The sequence below is a fragment of the Numida meleagris genome, chromosome 2 (genome assembly GCF_002078875.1).
Source record: "Numida meleagris isolate 19003 breed g44 Domestic line chromosome 2, NumMel1.0, whole genome shotgun sequence".
Classification (NCBI taxonomy): Eukaryota; Metazoa; Chordata; class Aves; order Galliformes; family Numididae; genus Numida; species Numida meleagris.
Window position 1 is genome coordinate 91,010,199 of NC_034410.1, and position 20,059 is coordinate 91,030,257.

At 34.5% G+C, this 20,059-nt stretch overlaps 1 protein-coding gene across 3 annotated transcripts in view; it reads left to right on the forward strand.

The window, feature by feature from the left end:
- NETO1 (neuropilin and tolloid like 1) overlaps positions 2,512 to 20,059 on the forward strand; it is a gene marked incomplete at its 5' end in the record, with an annotated part of 59,711 nt that continues 42,163 nt past the window's right edge. For all 3 annotated transcript variants that reach the window (XM_021388953.1, XM_021388954.1, XM_021388955.1), the window contains 3 exon segments: positions 2,512 to 2,565; positions 4,140 to 4,277; positions 10,511 to 10,759. In XM_021388953.1, coding sequence (XP_021244628.1) covers positions 2,512 to 2,565; positions 4,140 to 4,277; positions 10,511 to 10,759 — 441 coding nt within the window.

Consider the following 20,059-nt stretch of genomic DNA (forward strand, 5'->3'; position numbering starts at 1 on the left):
CTTTTTTTTTTTTTTCTGGGAGAGGCAATGTTCTTTTCTGATGGTTTGAAAAAGAAAAATGCAAGAGATCAGAGAATAGAAAGGACTATCATGACTGCTTGAGTGAAAGGTATATTGTTATCTTTTCCTGTAAACCCCACAATTTTAATTACTTTCTGGCACCATATGTATTTTGGCAATGCTGGTGTTAATGCCACTGTATCAAGAAAAATTCTCTCCCATTTTTTTTATTTTAACATGGGAGAAGTATTTCACTCCAAGTGATGGATATGATATGTGCACAAAAATCTTTGCATCTTTCCATCTCTTCTTTTTTGTTACATTTATTACCAAAATTATTTTGACTCTCTGTGATAAGTCAGTGTAGCTCCCTGCTTTGGAATAACACGGCTCTGCAACTTGGAAGCACTCTTTCTAGCGGTTATAGCTGGAATTGAAAAGACCTGTGTTTTTCTATCGTATCTGTAATTATATCTCAGTGACTTGAACCAAGTCTCTTTAATTTTCTGCACTTCATTTTTTAACATTTAGAAAGGGAGAGGAGAGCTGATAGATAAAGGTGATTGAAGGGACCTTGTAAGAAAAAGACATGAATTCTGATTAATAGCCTAAGAAGGAACATTTCTCACGTAGGGTTTGTTTAGCTACTGTTCTGCCTATTCTAGCTTCCATAAAGAATACCGTCTCCACATCCTAACATCAAGCCTCCTTAAATATGGAGAAATTCAGTTTTGACTGGTGAGAATTATGGGTACAGATGCAGTGTGTTCACTGCATGAAACACAACTTAGTAAATGAGCAACTCAGTGAATGCGCAAAACCTTCATTGCCTCCAGATTCTGACATAGCCGATGGTCAGAATCCCAGCTAGGATGCATTTCCAGAATCTATCCCTGAGGAGGGTAAGGGCATGAATGGTTGGGTCGCATCCAGATCTAAGCAGAAGATGCAATGTTCTCACTGAATGCCCATGACACAGAAGAGTTTTTAACCACCAGCTCTGCCAACATCCGTCTCTGTTAGCTGGGGGATTCAAAAAGACACAGGGACTGTGAGCCTGACCAAGAAACAGAGAATGTGCTGCCAAGACTTCATTTTCCCAGCACTTCAACCTTCCCCTGCTTAATAAGGTAGCCATCATCCACACGTAAAGCCCTCTGTCACACAGGAGTGGTCAAAGGCATAGAAATAGATCTCCAAGCTGTTTTCAGAAGGACCACTGGGGGTAAGAAGAGGAAAGCACACTATTCAATTTTATGTGCTAAAGACCACCAATTCCTCCTTATAGTCAATGATGCAAACAGCAGCTTATGGCAAAATACTCAGGAACAGACAACTTCATCTCCACTTTAACTGTAGCGTGGTCTGGGCATTAAGTGTAGGCTTAATGCCAAACTAGCTGGGATCAAAATCCTGAGCGCTCCAGGTACTCATGCTCTTGCTATCTCACTTTCTCCTGGAAATAGCTGGAAAAGGCCAGGGAGGTGGGAAAAAATCATAGAATTATGGAATGGCTTAGGTTGGAAGGGGCCTTAAAGATCACCTAGTTCCATCCCTGCCATGGGCAGGGCTGCCCCCCACCAGCTCAGGCTGCCCAGGGCCCCATCCAACCTGGCCTTGAGCACCTCCAGGGATGGGGCACCCACAGCTTCTCTGGGCAGCCTGTGCCAGCACCTCAAAGCTGCCATCATCATTGCATGATTTCTTCATCAGATAGCTAGCTAGTTCATTTGGTCTTCTGAAGCAATATTATCTGAACTACTACTGATCTGAACATTTCCCTCTTAGCTTTTTCTAGTTGAAACGTTATATTCTGTAACACCAAAAACTCAAGAATTATCTCCAAGTTGAATTCCGTATTTGTTCCCAAGAGCCACATCTGTCCTACCATGGTTGGAGATTTTTATTTATAAAGCGGACTGCAGCTTAACTGCTGCATAAAGCAACGTACTCTGGTCAAGTCAAACAAACTAGATTAATGAGACTATTAAACACACACAATAATTTATTTCACTGAGGATTTGCATATGAAAACCCGACTCTCACTTCTTTCATAGTCCCAGTACTTATTTTTTAATTTTACTATGCCTTGATAAGAAACCTAAGTGATTCAGTGGCACTGAAACTTAATAGGTCTTTGTCTACTTCAGTTGAATACAGCTTTTTTTTTTTATTACTGGTTATTAAGTTATAATTATATAAATAAATATTGCTAAAATGTTTTGCTTTAATATTAAAGAGGGAAAATAAAATGAGGCAAACATTAATGCTTGGAAATTGCATTTTAAGCCAAAAACTTCTCCTTTTTATTTGAATACATTTACAAAGATAAACACTTAGATGGACAGGTTACAAGCAAAAGAATTAATATATAAAAAGTGCAACTTAAGGATACAAGTACTGAATTTTTTACAGTAATTCTTTTTAATTTGTATTCTTTTCAGATGTTTACAGTTGATTTGATTGCAGGCACTGTTACACTACTATATCTAATGCAAATCTCTCTTTCAGTCGTAGCAAGTCTAATCATCCTACATTTGTCTGGGGCAACCAAAAAAGGAACAGGTATGTAAACTTCAGACATTTTTTCAGGTATCACATTCAAGTCTATAGTTTGGATGCGAGTTGTTAATTTAGGTCTGGAAATTGTTAGTAGTCCACCTACTTCCCGTGTCTGTACTTTGTTCATTTGTTTTCAGTCTGTACATGGCCAAAAATCCAGTGGTGATTTTTTAATAAGTTAGTGACCTTATTCATGGCTAAATCTAACTAAAGGCTCAGCCTGACCTTATCAAATGGCTGCAAAGTGCCCTCTCTCTTTCAGATTGGATGTTCATATTTGGCACCAAGCAATTTCGTCTCAAAATCTTTTTGATTACTGAAATAGAATTCAAAAGGTAAAATTAGGTGTCCTGGCTTCTTGTGCAGTGTGGGGATACAAAAACCATCTTTAAAACCTTGCATGCTAAGTGAGGTGGTGGCCAAGCAGGGAGGGATGCTCAGCACAGTGTGTGTCTGAACGTATGTCTGAATGCTCACTCCCTGCCGGCCTGAATTCATTTTAGGAAATTAGGATCCATGTCATCCTCAGCTTAGATATGGACCATGAAGAAAGAGAAACGCATGCAGAGTCTAAGGCAGATCTCAGGAGGTTAAAATCATCCTTGGAAGGTGCCCGTTTCCCTCCATTGATCATAAGAGCCTCTAACTACTTGGCTCTGAACGTGAGAGGCTTGACGGGACAGACTTTGGATATAGGCAGCTGGTTGGGAGCAAAGCACTGGAGGCCGCTTGTGATTCCTGTGAGCTCTAAGACCTGGTACTTCATAGAACCTGCTGTCCTTCAAGTCTAAATTTTTTTCATCCACTAAGTCCATCTTATTTTAGCCTGTTAGTTAAAGCATGATGCCCAGGAAGTGATTCTTCATCTCCTTCAGCCTGAAAAGATTAAAATCTTTGTCTTCAAGCTCTCTGCCAGCATGCAGAAAGGATATGCAAGAGTTTCAGGGCTAGCAAATGAGGACTGACCCTGCCCTCTGATTACTCAGCTTGGAGGAGGAAAGTTCTGGGCTGTGGTTTGTGACCCCAAAGCTATTTATTCACTTTACACCAAACAGCAAGGTAAAAACAAAGGAAATCTTTGAATGAGAACCCAGGAATTCCCCCATCCATCTCTGTCAGGTGAATCTAGACTCACACCATTGTGAATTAAAAACAGTTCTATCAGATTTCTGGAGTAGTTTGTGTTGGTTTGTTTGCTTGTTTGTTTCCTTGATTTTGTGTCTGATGTATTTGGAATGTAGCTTGTTGAGAAGGCACATGCTTGAATTTTTTGAAGTACGCAAGTGGGAACCTCATGTCTTCCATTCTTGAGCATGTAATTCAAAAAGTGATGTTAAGTATGTCTTCCCTCAGATATTCAAGCCTCTTCTCTACTTTGAAAAAATATTTTGAGTGAGAATACCCTTAAAGAACAGTCTAATTTCCCTCCAGGTCAATGATCATGCTAAGACTCAGCAGGAAAAAGCTGAGACCACCATCAGAAGGGACTGTTGTGTCCTGTAGAAGAGTTCAAAGTGTCATAGAGACATTGTAATTTGTAAGCTAACCATATGATTTTTATTGTGATCATTTCACAGAAAAGCAGACTACTGCCGAAGGACAGAAACCAGTGCAGTGTGGAACTTGGACAAAATATGCAGAAGGAGGCATCTTCACTTCTCCCAATTATCCCAACAAGTATCCTCCTGACAGAGAGTGTGTCTACATTATAGAAGGTGACCAGACAATGAACCTTTATAGTCTATATACTGTGTCAAAAAAGTATTTTACTTTGCTGTATGTGAAGAGTAGACAAAGCCTGTAAGTTCATGATAAATCTTTTCAAGAAGCAAGATTTAGAAAAGTTCTATCTCAGCAATTTTTTTTTGTAATAAAAAAATACATTTTACAGCATACTAGGAAATACTGGAAAATGCTGGATTTCCTAATGCACTAATAAAATAGTTCAGGTATCAAGTATACATAAGTCACTTAGGAATAAACAGTATTATTTATTTTAGAGAATGAATAGAACCTAAAGTGCTGTAACATGACAGAAAGCAGAATATTTAAAAATGAATAAAAGGCGTTAGCATAGGAAACTAAAATGCTTTTGGCTTCTCATACCAATTTTTTTAAACTTATCACAACTGAATCAGGGATGACAAGGACAAGGTGACAGGACAAGGGGAAATGGCCTCAAGTTGTGCCAGGAGAGGTTTAGGTTGGATATCAGGAAAAACTTCTTTACAAAAAGGGTTGTTAAGCACTGGAACAGGCTCCCCAGTGAGGTGGTTGAGTCACCATCCCTGAATGTGTTCAAAAACTGTTTGGATGTGGTGCTCAGGGACATGATTGAGCGGTGGGTTGTTAGGGTAGTACGTTTAGGTTGCGGTTGGACTTGATGATCTTGAAGGTCCTTTCCAACCTGAGCAATTCTATGATTCTATGATTCTATGACAAGCATAGCTAGGCAAAGTACAGTAAAGAAGGTTATGCAGAAAAAATCTGTTAAATCTGCATAAAAATATTTTCTACCCAGGTGTTCATGAGGAATGAAAATAAGCAGATTACCAAAATGAAATAACATCAAGAGAAAAAAACACCAACACCAACACCATAAATGTAAGATACATTTCTCAAGGAGTAGATAGCTGCAGGTCTGTAGTTGATGTAGAAAAGGCTAGAGGTTTATTACATACTTGTAATTTCTTTTCATGAATCTTAGCAAAATGGATATGAAGGGATTCTTGTAAAAAGGAATCTGCAGAAGGTAACAAAAGATTAGATACTCTTGGAAGTTGGTAACAGAAAACATGAATCAGGAACAGAAATGGTAAGGCCCTGAAACTAAAAAGATTCATGCATGAGTTGTGAATACATGCAAAATACAACACTGATGATTGCTCTATCCATGCTGAGTTGGACAGAATTATTAACTACATATGCTGAAACCAGGAATTATAGAAATACTTATTTTATTAAAGATGCTGATTGTTCCAAGAGCAATTTTGAAGGATGTATAGATCATTCTAAATGAATTAGCTGCTTTAGAACCCTCCAAAAAACACTTAAACAGTTTGTCTTTCCAAACCTAGTGCTGAGTTACTAATAGAAATATAATTTGTAAAAATTTTCCAGGGAAATGATGGATAGTAAATGTTGTACGTATTAGTTTGAAAAGAAAAAAAAATCGCAAAATGACTGAGATCTCTGAATTACACTTTAGTGATACGTAAATTGACTGAAGTCAGGATTAAAGAGATGGTTATAAATCAGGGAGTCAACAAGCCCTTTGAGATAAATTTAAGCTTCTCCAGTCTTCCAGTATTCTTCCAATATGAGTCTGGAATTTAAACAGTTGTATGGTAAGTGCGTAAGTTCTTTCATAGTTTAGAAATACTTTTAAAACAGCGATGAAAATCAATAATAATAATGAATCTATAAGTTCCATATGCTCTACTTAGTATTACATTGTGATATTTTTGTATCATTTATGTTGCTAAATCCAGGTCTTCTTTGCACATCGCAGTGAAATGATCTCAGCATTCCCCCAAGGCAGGGAGGATACATGCCTGTTTTACTTTTTAGGAGCTGAGGCACAAAGAGAAGGGTGGTGATAATAATAATAATAATAATAATAATAATAATAATAATAATAATAATAATAATAATAATAATAAACAAAACTCATCATTTTTGTAAACCCTAATCCAGTATCTTAAGCCATGAGGAATTCCTCCTGTTAGTAAGAAGGTGCCTGAAATATATTTATTGTAAGGAACTGTCTTTATTATTTTAAGTACTTATGAAAAGATAATAAAATGAAAACTGGTAAAATCTGCTATTGAAATAGACTGTTTTAGAATAGCTCAATTTGGAAATATCGAAGCATAGGAAGGAAATATTTAATCAAACATCTTTTCTGTTCTAGAAGATGAAATTCTGTGTTGACAATTGTGTAGTAATATGCAGTACAGGAAATATTTTGAATTCAACAGACATCTTCTTATGTTCTATGGGATAAATCGATTTTAGGCTTTCTGCTTCTTGTACAACTGTGTTGAACAGTCTGGATTCCAACTGGGTAGTTTAAAGCCTATGGTGATGTCAGCTGTATCATGTAATTTGTTGGGAACCATGCATACTGCACAATATATTCAGCTCTACCTATTTCTGTCTTCAAAAATGATCAAGAATAGAATGTCTTAAAAATGTCACCTGAGTAAGTAGAGATGTCTGAGCAACCATACTTTCAGAAGTGACAGTTTTGGAAAAGGGCAAAAGGAGACACACTGAAGTGCAAAAAATAAACTTTTGTAGTTAGATTAACTCATCTGTTCAAATTTTTTTTTAGAATGGATAAAGACAGCATAAAATTACAAAGAAGGCTAGCAAATGAAAATATTTTTGTGTGTCTTTTAAATATTGTAATATTTTCTAATCCAGGACATAAATATCGATAAACATCACTATTTACATCTTATTTCTGTGTTTATTATTGAGGTTCCAGCATGCTTGGAATATCTTGTCTGCTGTTGTGTACCAAGTATCAAGCTACGAGGACTGTTGATGAGATCCAGACTAGAATTCCCACACTGAGGTCTCCTCTTTATATATCTTAGTTCAATGCGCCAGTACCATAGAGTATTGAGCACTGTGTAATCCAACTTTAAATATGCATATGGCTCAACACGTTCTTTCCTGCCTGCTTGCTTTCTTTCCTTCATTTTTTGTTATCAAACACAATCAAGGGTAAATTCCAGTGCCTTTCCACAAACACAGTTCCTGCTGACTTTAAAGGACTCAAGTGAGGACTGCAACGGATAGTCTGTTATAATAAAATTGATTTTCATCTCAGGATGCATGTCTTCCCCCATATTTTAGCTCATGTTAAGTGTATGCAAGCCTTTATCATTTCAAAATTACTTTGGTGAAATAAAAGAGCTGGCAAAAATTGCCATGATCGTACACTGAGCTTTTAAAAGTGAAGAGGATTTTTGATTGGAGAATTGTAGAGTCTATACTAGTAGCCAAAGGTGTAAGCAGATCAAGCAGCTAGAACTTTCTTTTTCCTTTTTCCTTTCTTTTTTTTCATTTTTTTCCTTCTATTTTGGTAGTAATGACAATTAACTTTTGGAACAACCACAATTTTGAAGTCCAGATTGGATGCCTTTCTAAAATAAATGCTTTAGGTCATCCAGAAGTCATGGACTTGGTACAAAAAATATTATGCCATAGAGCCGCTTCTGGTGAGTCCCGTTTACCTTTCAAAATGAATCAAGATTTTTTTCTTTCTTTTTTTTTTTTTTTTTGTTAAATATTATTGGTCGGAAAAAGAATGTAGGAAATAGCTGAATGTGCACATTAAGTTCTCTGTTGGGACTAATTTTACCCTTGTTTCAGATGTTCATGACTCTTACCTGGCAAAATTCACAGCTGCTTGGAACAAACACAGCAGCAGCAGACTTTGCCAGACTGCAGAAAATTGGGCACACATGCTCTAGAGGGAAAACCAAAAAGGAGTTTCAGTAGGAGCAGCCTTTTGTTGGTGTTAAAAATATGTGGACAGTAGGACCCTCATACTTTACACAGCATATTTTAAGAGCTGTTTTGTAAATAAAGAATCTTAATACTTATATGTTTTTGTCAGCTCTTCAGATTTTACTAAATAAATGTTTATATATAAATAAAGATATGGACGAGAATTGCTTATGAAGAAAAGTACTGCTTCACTTATGAAGTAAATCTTACACTTTATATACTTGTGGAAATTTAGAGTTAGCCTTTTTGAAAATCTTCCATATTTTTTTCCTAAAGACATTAAACTCTTTACTCCTAGATATTTGCCTTTATAAAAATTATCTCCTTTCAAAGTCCTTTTGTAATTCATGTTGATTTTTGTGTTCAAAAGTATTCATCAAAACAAGGAAAAAATTCTCTTCCAAAGGAGGTTATAAGTGGCTTTCCTATCAATAATAGCTGTACAACTAGGAATACTAAGAATTATTCAAGACTGTTAGTACTGTAGTATCCCAGATAGACGAAGGTTCGAGTTCTCATTTCCACGCTGTCTGGTAAATTGAAAGAGATTTTTTGCTTAACTTCAGCTGTCAGTTATACAATCTCAGAGACTGATCAGAATCTAAATATTAATTGTGTGTTTTGTTGCAAATGTTCTTCTTCTGTAAGTTGGAACCCAGTGACATTTTTGTTCATTGAATGTAAAATCTCAATATAGCTCTTGAAAAGAAAATTAGATGAAAAAGATGACAGACGTAAGCATCAAGTAACTTTTCTGCCATGTTAAATGTCTTTGAAGAAACGTAATTGGAAGCTAAACATCGAAGATTTTTATGATTTGAAATACGTTTTTTTTTTGAGACAGCTTCAATATATTTCATTTGGACACAGCAAGAAAAGATCTGGTGGAAAGATGGGAGCTCTTCCTTGGGCACTCAGTGAGCTAATATGATTTTCTCTGATCCTTTAGGAGGAACTGAGCTTGACTAGTGAAAGCTTTGTCATGGCTTTGTTGGAAAAATAAACAAAAGCAGAGGAGGGTAAACTACAGCAACATTTTGATCCTAAAACTAGTTTGCCATGTGAGATTCAGAGTCCTGTATGGAGACTGTGAAAAATGGTGCAGTCTTTTCTCAGGCCATAATTCCACAGAGTCAGTTGGTAACAATGTGTAAGTCTGTAGGCCTCAATCTTACCTCCAAGGATTTCTATTATAGTGAGGATATAACTGACTTGAAGTCTCCTTTTCAATTACAAAAAAAATATGAATTGACTCAGAGGGGACGTTATGCCTGTTTTTACCATGTTTAATGAGTCTTGGATTCAATGAAGTCTGCTGAGTATTTAACTATGGAACTGCTGACCCTTAATATGAAACAGAGTTTGCAACAATAAAACATTAAAATAAAGCTTTAGGTATGTTGATAGCATTATAGTTTGATTAGTGAATATACATGTATATAGAACATTTCCAAGATCATCCACAATGTTGCCATTTTTGAGTTTCTGATACTTGACTCTTTAGTCCTTAGATGTGCAATGAATAGTTCTCAGCAAATCTCCTGAAACGGAATAAACACACAAAATGTGTTTGTAGACTGAAATGTGATGACTGCTTTCTTCTTCCCAAGTCTTTTAAAAATTAAAACTATTAAAAACTATGAATGTTTTCATTTTAACAAAGTTGGACCAGTAACTGTTTTGCATTCTATGGGAGATGACAGGGAAATTTTGTTTTTGAGATCATTGTGATTGCTACTAGTGTTAGTATCTATCACTAAAGTGTTTTTGTTGTTGTTTGTTTTTGTCTGAAATGACCACTATAAAGTTTCTTCAAGGTTATTCTGAAAAATATTTTTTTGCTATTTAGTGAGTTACTTTTTTTCGTCTTTATTCTTAAGTGTGAATTCACTTTACTTTTCCTTGTTATAATGAGATAATTTATATGAATTGTACTCAGATCTGTAATTGACTACTGTACATATGGGAATAGAATTTATGCTTAGTGCTGTACCACCATTCCGATCAGACTTTTCTTCATCTTTTATCTGTTTTAAAAGTATTCTGATTCATATTTCCCCTCAAATAGAAGACAAGGCTAGTTTTCCTGATACATGAGATTCTTAGAAAGCTTTTGTGTTTGACACAATTGTTCCTAAATTGTAATTTGCTTTACATCATTGATACCTCTTTTAATCTTACTAAAAAATTACTGCGATGACCACATTTTTATGGGAACAGATGAGTAAACCGATGGTGTAAAATCTAAAAAAAAAAAAAAAAAAGTAATAATTTTCAAAAATAGAAAGTACGTTTTTTTAAGGAAAATGTTAAGACTCATATGTTAAGGTGCATAAAAATTGTTTATTTGATTCTCTTAATTTTGTTTCAAGTTTGAAGGATTTTGCTTTAGAAGATAATATGATAGTTTTCTTTTCATCTCCAGCTGCCCCTAGACAGTGCATTGAACTACACTTTGATGAAAAATATTCCATAGAGCCTTCTTGGGAATGTAAATTTGACCACATTGAAGTACGAGATGGACCTTTTGGCTTTTCTCCAATCATTGGACGTTTCTGTGGACAGCAAAATCCACCTATGATAAAATCCAGTGGCAGATTTCTGTGGATTAAATTTTTTGCTGATGGTGAGCTGGAATCTATGGGGTTTTCTGCTCGATATAATTTTACACCTGGTAAGTATAAAATGTCACACTTACTGATAGAAAAAGCTAAGCATAATAACTTTGTTAATGATGTATAATGTGTAATGCTATGTTATTTAATATCTTTAATGAGGTCTATCTTTAATATCAAAGAAAATATTAATAGATAGGAAAATGATACAAGATATATATGTTTCGCATAATAAGTAAGGCTTATTCAAGGAAGAAATTTTTGGTACAGTTCTGTCCAAGATGCATATACTCAGGCTTTGCAGTTTTTATTAGAATTGTTTTCAATAGAATTCTATTATGGAAAATCATTCAAAATATTTCATGGAGAATGATGTGACTTATGCCTGATTGCTACACCATGCACCTTTTCCTTCAAAATGAATATTGATAAAGTATTCTACTAAAAAAATCTAATTATCTCAGGAAATTCCATCTTTGCATTTCCACTTCACCAATCATTTCCCCAGTTGAGGAGTGGACTAGTTCTCCCTTTTCAGAAAAGTAAATTAACATATGTATTGCCGTAGGAAGTGTGAAAGTCAAATTCTAAAATGTATTAAGTAAATCTTAATTGTAATTGTACAACTATTCATTCGTCACTTTAAAAATTTAATTAATAAGTAAAATAAAACTCATGGTCATACTTCCAATTGTTTCTTCTCCCACTTATCAACAAAAGAGTGCTGCTCTAAAGTTTCATTTTTGTCTGAAGCTAGAGTATATTGCACTAAACTGCTGGATTTGATGTAGCTCTGTACCTTCTTATGTATTGAGTGATGAGTCATACCTTAATATAGCTTGCTCTAAAGCACTATAATTATTATGTAATTTTGTCAATTATGTCACTATTGTTTCAATTAAATTGTTGTATTAGGTGGAAAAATATTTTATATATATATATATATCTGCTAAAAATAAAGGGCCTCAGGTTCTGCTTGCTTAATTATTCCAGTAGTGTTACAGAAAATACCAGGGCTACTTGAGTGTTCCTCTATGTGGTTTTATTTCTCTAATGCAAAGAAAATAGTTATAAAATTACTCAGAGTAGTTCAGTTTTCTTTTAAGTCAAAGATACTGGCTTCCAGAGGGAAAACATATTTATACGATTCAAAGAGCAATAGAACACACAATTTCTGTAGGAAGTAACATAATAATGAGATATATGTATATACTGTAAATGCAAAGACAATACATGAAATTGTATTGTATCCTTACACACTTGTTTCTGAAAAGTGAGTTAAATTTGTATGTCTCAGTTACCATGGCTTTCTGGACTTTTGCCATTTTCCTCTCCATCTTCCCAAAAGTTGTTTGCCTCAGATTTTATGTCCTTCTTTTTCAAAGGGATTTGCATTATGGTTGAAAAGCTGTTCATAGTATGACCTGCAGTTTAGACTGTCCAAAAAAATTCTCAAGTGATAATTTCATGGACTGTGTTTTATTCTCATTCCTTTTCTACTGATGTAGGGTGGATTTCTACACAGAGATCAATGCTGTTAAATTTCTGTAACAGCATAAATTATTCCAGACTTCAGATGGAATAGCTCTCTTTTTCTTTTCCTTTCTTCTTTTTTTTTTTTTCCCCTTAGCTTTTAATAGGAAGCTTTGCAAATGATAAAAGGTTTCTATGAATATTGGCCAAAATGAGAATATGATTAATTTTACAAGTGCAAAGCAGCACTGCTGCCTCCTTAATCACCAGTAACAGGATCCAGTTCACATTCTGGATGAATTGCTTGACCAGTTCTTTGTGATATAAGAATGGATTAGGCCTCATATTTTGAGATCCGTTGTCCTAATATTTGCAGTTAAAGGGTTCACTGTCAACTCTTCAAAAAGACTGACATCTTTCAAGAGGGTATAAAAGAGAGGCATTGCCTCTAGAAATTATTGTCTAAATCCGTCTCTGACTACTTCTGCAACTATTTACAAAGGAAAGATCAGAAGAAAAGAATTCAGCTGACTTCTTTTTAAAGAACCTCAAGAATATGATTCAAAGTAATTGGGCAGTTGTTGGTATCTGGAGCAGCTGAATGCTCAGGAGTGATACAGTTTGTTACCTCCATCTGTATGGGTGCAAAAAGTACACACTTGCTGCCCTGTGCAGGAGGCTTCCTCCACCCTTGTGGGAAGCACTACAGAGTTGTCCCTTTGGTACCAGCAGTCTTTGATGTTTCCCCCTGAATTGTCCCCCAAAACTCTCCAAAAAAGTTCCTCAGCTGCCATTTTTGCTGTTGGTATCTGATGGATGTTTTGGTTTGTTGATAAGAGAAACATTATGCTGAGTGTGTGGGTGTGTGTGGGGGCGTATATGATAAGATTTAAAAAATAAGTAAATTTGGCTAAATTGAAGCTGTAACCATTTATTATTACTTGACTAGTACATGGAAAAGTAGGGAAAGAGATTATTTACTATGTCTCCAGGGTGTACAGAAAAGCTAAATAGATGAAGTTGAAAAAATATCAATTAGGGTATCTAGACAAATGTTCCAGTGAAGATCTATTAGTCTGTGTAAGAGGAAAGAGCTCTGAGGCAATTTAAAACTAGTTTGGATTAAGTCCTAAAAAAATAATTTGCATAGAGGAATCCTAAGGAATAGAGTAGTATTTTGCATTTACTAAACCTTTTCTGTTTAATAATTTCTTTGACTTTTTGGGGTTGAAATGATTGGAGTCCTTAACTGTGCACATAGATTGATGTCAGTGTAATTTCAGCAGACTCTCATCGGACTGAGGTTTCAGGCATCTTGGAACAAACATCATCGTCTTGTCATATACTCTATTTAAATAAGACTGTACTTGTATTCCTCAGATTACTTTTCAGCATTCTGAAAGATGAACTCTAGCAGAACAAATGACATAAACATACCAAATAAGCGATAAAACTATTGAAAGCTGCAAAAAGTAGGCTTTTGTTTTTGTGATTTTATAAGCTATAGGGTTAAGCAAGATATGGATAAATTGTATAATTCCTGAATATTTTCCATGTTAAAACTCTGGGTCAAAGGAAGGAGCTGCCTTTTTATTTTATTATAGCTAAGTACTAGTAACAACCAGATGCAATTTGGATGTAAAATAACATTCAAACATTTTGTATGCATGAGCTTTTAAAAGTAAGACAGAATTTCTTTATTCATTTTGTACTATTTTAATTTTATATTTATTGTTAAGTAAAATTATTATTAAGCAAAGATTAACTTCAATCATTCCTAAATTGAACTATCTGAACCTATTAAATTTTTCTAAATACATAAAACCTTTTATTTTTACTTTCAAATCTCAGTTATAAAAAAAATGACATCTCAGTCTACAATATTTTCAGGTTGCTCTTTGGTTCATTCTGAATGTAAAATGTACTGGTTAGTGAAGGACACAAAAAGTCCCTTGCTCTTGTTTCATCATTCTCTGGAAAGACTACAGCACAGGTTTCACTTCACATCTCTGGGTCCTTATAGTCCATCTCTTGTCCTCATTTCTCCTAAAAAAGTTATTTCTCAAGAGCATTTTCTGAAATGGTGTTAAATAAGTGTTTTGTCTAGTCTAATCTTGCTGTTTCAAGCATCATTTCAAAGGGACTTATTCTTGACAACCATTCTTTAATATAACTCAATACTTCAGTGTAGACGAGGATTCAGACAGAGAGGACATATTTATTCCATCTCTGCTAGTCAGCTAGAATAATCAGATTTTTGTTTATCCTGGTCTCTGATTTTGCAGGACAGTGGCTTAAGATAGCACATCATTACTTTCAGTTCCATCACTTAGTAGAAACCATCTGTGTTTTTATTTAGTCTCGTTAATATAAAGGTCAGACAGTAATGTTTTCTGCTTAGCTGCCTGATAATGGAAAACTAAAAAAGCTTTATACTCTTTTGCCCCCAAAAATGGACTGTAAAACACTATCTAATCAGAACAATGGTACTTTTACATCCACACTGCACTGGTACGAGTAGCTGTAGAGAGACAGGAGAATACAATGATAACATCATCTATCTTGAGGAAAACAAATGTTATGTTAATGCTTGTTAGAATGAATGTTAGTTAATGCTTGTTAGAATGAACGTCATGATCAGCTACATAAATGTCTCTTCAAGGGAATTTGTTTTGCACTCTGCTGTTCTACAGACTCCATTAATTTCCGTGAACTGTAGGCTTAGGCCCAGAGTATGGGCCTAACATAGAAGCCTATCCTGTTCTAACAGGATTCTCAGGTCCCATATTACCTCTTTTTATCACTTTTTTCTTTCTTTTTTTTTTTTTTCCTAATAATACCTTGCAGAACTTCCTGTTATAGAAATCCCTGCATGCCGGAAGTATCCTGTTACTAGCAGAAAGAAGCTGTACACTGAAGTCCCTACTTTGATGAACTTTGCTGTAAAAATGACTGTAACAGACATAGTTTTAAGTATTCTAATATTAAAAGAGTAACAAAAAACCTGTTGCAGAGTTTTGTAACGACTGCATTAACTAGGGACTTAAAATTGCATTTGTGTTGACAGTATATGAACATAGGAGTGAAGGGACTTTCCAAGATGTATAGTGTTGTCTAACACTGGGACTGCAAGCAATATGTTTCTAACTCAAAATCATAAATGTTCAAATCAATGTTCCTTTACTGTTGGATCTTAAAAGTCTTTCAGGCTTTATTTTATTTGGGTATTTTCTGCGTCAGACATCCAATGGGAGTCCTATCCCAGGATCCAAATTATTATGATTTCTCACCTAAATTATTCATGGCTAATTTATGTCTTTGTTTTCTTACAACAATGTTATTTGTTGGTTTTTAATTCCTTTTTTTCCCCACCAAGTGTACATGCCATTGAAGCTTAGAGATGGTAGTCATAATACTTTTTAAGATGTCAGGTTTTTTAGTTACACAAGGCAAATTCTTCTGCTTCTTTAATGCCATGTGCCTCTTGACATCATTACCATCCCACCTCCCTTCAAAAGTCTCTTCTCTGTGTCTGTTCCACAACTACTGAACACAGAGTTCTAGAGGAGGTTGAGTAGGACATTTCACAGGACATTGAGTAGGACATTGCACATATGTGCAAACAATTCTTTTCTATCTCCAGTGGAAAAACCTCTCCATATGTGTGTGATATATATGTGATCTCACCAATAAAGGTGATTATGGTGTTGCTAAATAATTTTAACAGAGGAACCGCATTTCTCTGACAAAGAATCTGTCTTTTCAGAATCACCTAGGAGGAAACTTTACCAAATTTGTATGTACATTCAAAAATAATACAAGCAAACTTTTTTTTTTTATATTAAGCTCCACTTTTACAATTCCATTGTCATTCTGTATTTTTACAATACCATCTTCCCATTCTCAAAATAGATTATATTATTACTTGTTACAGAACAAATAAAAAAAATCTCAGAAGCAGAGGAGAATTTTCTTTAGATATTGTCCTTGTTATGCTTTTCCCCTAGAGACACTCTTCTCTTTGCATAGTTACTGCACTCAGTTGGTGAGCCTTGGGTTTGATTTAGAGAGGTCACCCTTTGCTTTAAAATGTAGAAATAACCAGTGAGCCCTGACATTTATTTTCTTTTTTAATGCTTAATCTGTCTATAATGTTTGTGAAGCACTTGGAAATGATAGAATAGGGAAGACAATATGGAATTTGTACTGAACAGAAGCCTGGGTAGTCTTCTTCCACAAGTGCTTGGGAACAACTAGTCTACTGTGAAAATATATACTATTACTAGTATATATTTTCAGAATAGTACCTCCAAAATTTATAAGACATCTTACTTAATAATTCTCCTTCAAATGTTTTCACACCTATTTCTTCAGGGGAAAAAAAGTGAAAAACTTCTTACCTAATACGTAATAAATAAGGACCCAGGCTGTTTTAGTTCATTATAGTTCATCTGACTTCCTTACCTGGTGAACATTCTCACTGTTTTTACTGGGATGCATTTCTGGATGATTGTGTTGTGACCCCACCCTGGCAACACTTTTGTCTTTAACAGTTTCTCTTGGTGACCTTGGCAGTGTGGAAGTGCAATTCCTCTTTACTTATCCATTCCTTAAGTGGTTGAATTTTCATCCTTATGTATTGTATCTTCAAGTTTCTGAGGTGTATGGCCAATAAATCTTGACAATGATCTCCATCCTTCTGTATAATCAGCATGACTGTGACTCTTCTGTTAGGCAGAGAATCTGTTTTCTATTCTAGCCACAGAAAAGCAAGTGGTCTGATTCTTTAGCTGTCCATATTGAAAACCATGCTTTTATGTTAGGTACAAAAACATGTATATATCACTTGTTTTCATTCATCTGTATTAGTTCATTTGACATTTGTGTAAGTTCATGTAACTGTAATTGTTTATATTGTTATCATCTCTTCTTTATTGAAGTATTTCTCAAATCTAACAGTAAAAAGTACGGCTTCTTATCGACATATTTAGCTTTTCTTAACAGTTTTTTGCATTCTTTGTATGATTCCTCCACCTAATTCTCCTTAAAGAAATTGACAGAAAACCTTTGTCATAAAGTTCTCTACCCACTGTAACTGTGAAAAAGTGTTCTCATCCAATGACTAGGAACTCTTATTCTGCATAGTGTAGTCTTTGAAAGAGTCAGTCTTGTTTCTGTTTCTTGAATTGAGTATTTTTGCAGTATGAAATAGTACAATAGGAAATGCATCAAATTCAGATATACCATCTATCAGCCTTTGGTATAATCAGCAGTTGTTTGGCACTCATTCATTTTCTTGGATAGTATTTATATCTTTTTTGGTCAAGAGATCAATCTAGAGAGTCTCTTTTTCTCACAAGTATTGAGGTGACTGCTACTGAATACTGTTTTGCATGCTATCAAAATTTGTGGGTATGTATTATCACTTTAATATGCCTTTTGTGATATTGATGGATATGATTAATGTTGCTTTGTTTATTGGTTGTTGAAAAATGCAGATAATGTGATTCTTTTGTTTTAAATATCACATTTGCCCTTCTTTGGTGTTCATGTCCCAAAATATGATCATGCTTACTTCAACTTGGATAGAAATTTTATCCTATCTTTTTTTATAAATATATTTTTAAGTAATCTTTTAGAATGTCTACGCATTTGACCTGTCTTCTCTTTCTCTCTTATGTGATATTGAAGTCCTTGCAATCTTCAGTATATGTACTATCATACTAATCTTACGGGATAAATAAATACTATGATGCAGAGCATTTTCTATGTGAGGAACAGAAATGCAAAGATTTCTCTGGGAGTTAGATTGCAACTGTATGGCTCCACATGAAACTGGTGGAAAATGAAGAGCTTGAATTAAGTTTCTAAACACACAGATTATACTCAACTGTTTCTTCCCTTTCTCTCTCTCAAACTCTTTATAATTACTAAGCTCTGACAAATTAGAATTACTAACTTAAGCTGCTGACAAGCTCTTTTTACCATACACACCTTTACCTGCACTAAGTTTTTACAAACAAACCCCATCTCAGTAACTTTAACTTAGGTATATAGTAAAAGTAGACATACTATTCTAAAAATCATCATGAAAAATAGAGAAATTGAGAAGTTGAACTTTTTAAAGTGAAATCTTAAAAGAATCTAAACTTTAAAATCTGAAATTTATGAGGACTGTGTGTATGATGAGATAGTATGTCGATGCAAGAGTCGTTTGATTATTTTGAGTCCTGTTCAATATCTGGATGCCAACTAGGTTAAAAATGTTATTTCTTCTAATATTAATTCCCTTTGTGCCACGATACTCCTTTACAATCTCACATACAGCATATTCCCTAGGTCCAAAGTGGAAGGTTGACAAAAAGTTCCATCTCCAAATTTAGGATACCTCAGGGATCAGTGGTAGTTCTCCATTCCTACTCAAAATACGTGGTAGATATATATATCAGTGTACTGACTGTCAGTTTAATAATTATCATAAACCTAATATAACCTTAAGAACACAGTTTATTCACTGACTCTCAGTTTTCTCTTATTTTTTTCTGATGCAATAAATTGAGTTTTGTTGCTGTTAGAACACCACAATTAGTAATTTGTCTGACTTCCTGTACTATTCTTTGTCCCTCAAAAACACCTCAAAATCATCTGAAATGATAATACTTTATGTAAAAATGTATCATTTATTTTCAACTGTGGTTTTTAGAACAATCAGTTCAGATACATTTTTTATTCCAACTCAGTTTGTCAATCAGGTTTACTACTCGTAAAATGAAGTGATAGAAGTTCTGAAGGCACTTGCAATGATTAGTGGTTCCTCTCCTTGGATTTTATGTTTTGAATATAGAACAAGTAGATTTTTGCTACATTTCCACTACTGCCAATTGGGCTTTCTGAAACGAAAATTTCTGAGAATATTTTTTTGAAAGGAACAATTATTTATTGATAACAAAAGAAGCCTGTGATTTTTGCTTTCTAATTTTTAATTATTTTGTGTCTGTATGTGTTGTTATGTGTTCCTTTCTCTAAAATTGGAAATTAAGTTCCCAGACAATAGTCTCCACTAACAAGAGGTACCTAGGAAAAGCCATGATGTTCTTTAGTGTCTTGAACTCTTCTTGAACTTCTATCTTGAATCTCATCTCCTCACCCTATCCAGTTTTGGAATTCAGTAAAAGTCAGGATTGAAAAGTTATATCTATTGCATGCCTTTCAAAAATGAAGAAACAAAATGATTAAGCCTGAGCTAGCTCAGCTACAGATCTTCTATAGAATGGTGTCTGTCTTCCACTTTATATGCTGCTGGCAACTGTGATTGTATGTAATTAATTTATTTATTCCTTAGTAACCTCATCCATTTATCCAGCATCCTGCAGACACCTAAAAATCTCTGTTCACTTATTTTCTAAACTCATTTAGGAGCCAGTATAAAGATTTAGATGCTGAGATGTCTACTGAAAGAAACAGAATTTAAGTAAAATTGGATTTAGGAAGATGTAAATTAAAAAAGATTATTTTCTTTATGGGTCTGGCAATTAATTATCTTTAAGTTACATTTTGTGTGCATTTCCTTTCCCCTTTAGGTACAAAGCAAAACAAAACTTGTTTGCTAGCAATTGCATTCTGTTAAAAAAATAAAAGGTTATATACTTAATTTATTAATACAAGGCGATACTTAAAACTACTTTCAAATCTTGCATTTATGATTACTAAATGAAGACAGAATTCCTTAACCCTTCATGTCTTCCTGAAGAGTGTATTTTGTTTTTCAAAGTGATAAAACTGCAGTCCAATGTTGATTTAATTAGTGCAGTCTTATGCACGAAAGCATTGTCTACAACTTCATACAATACTGAAAAGATTTCATCTATACAGGTCAAATTCTTCTC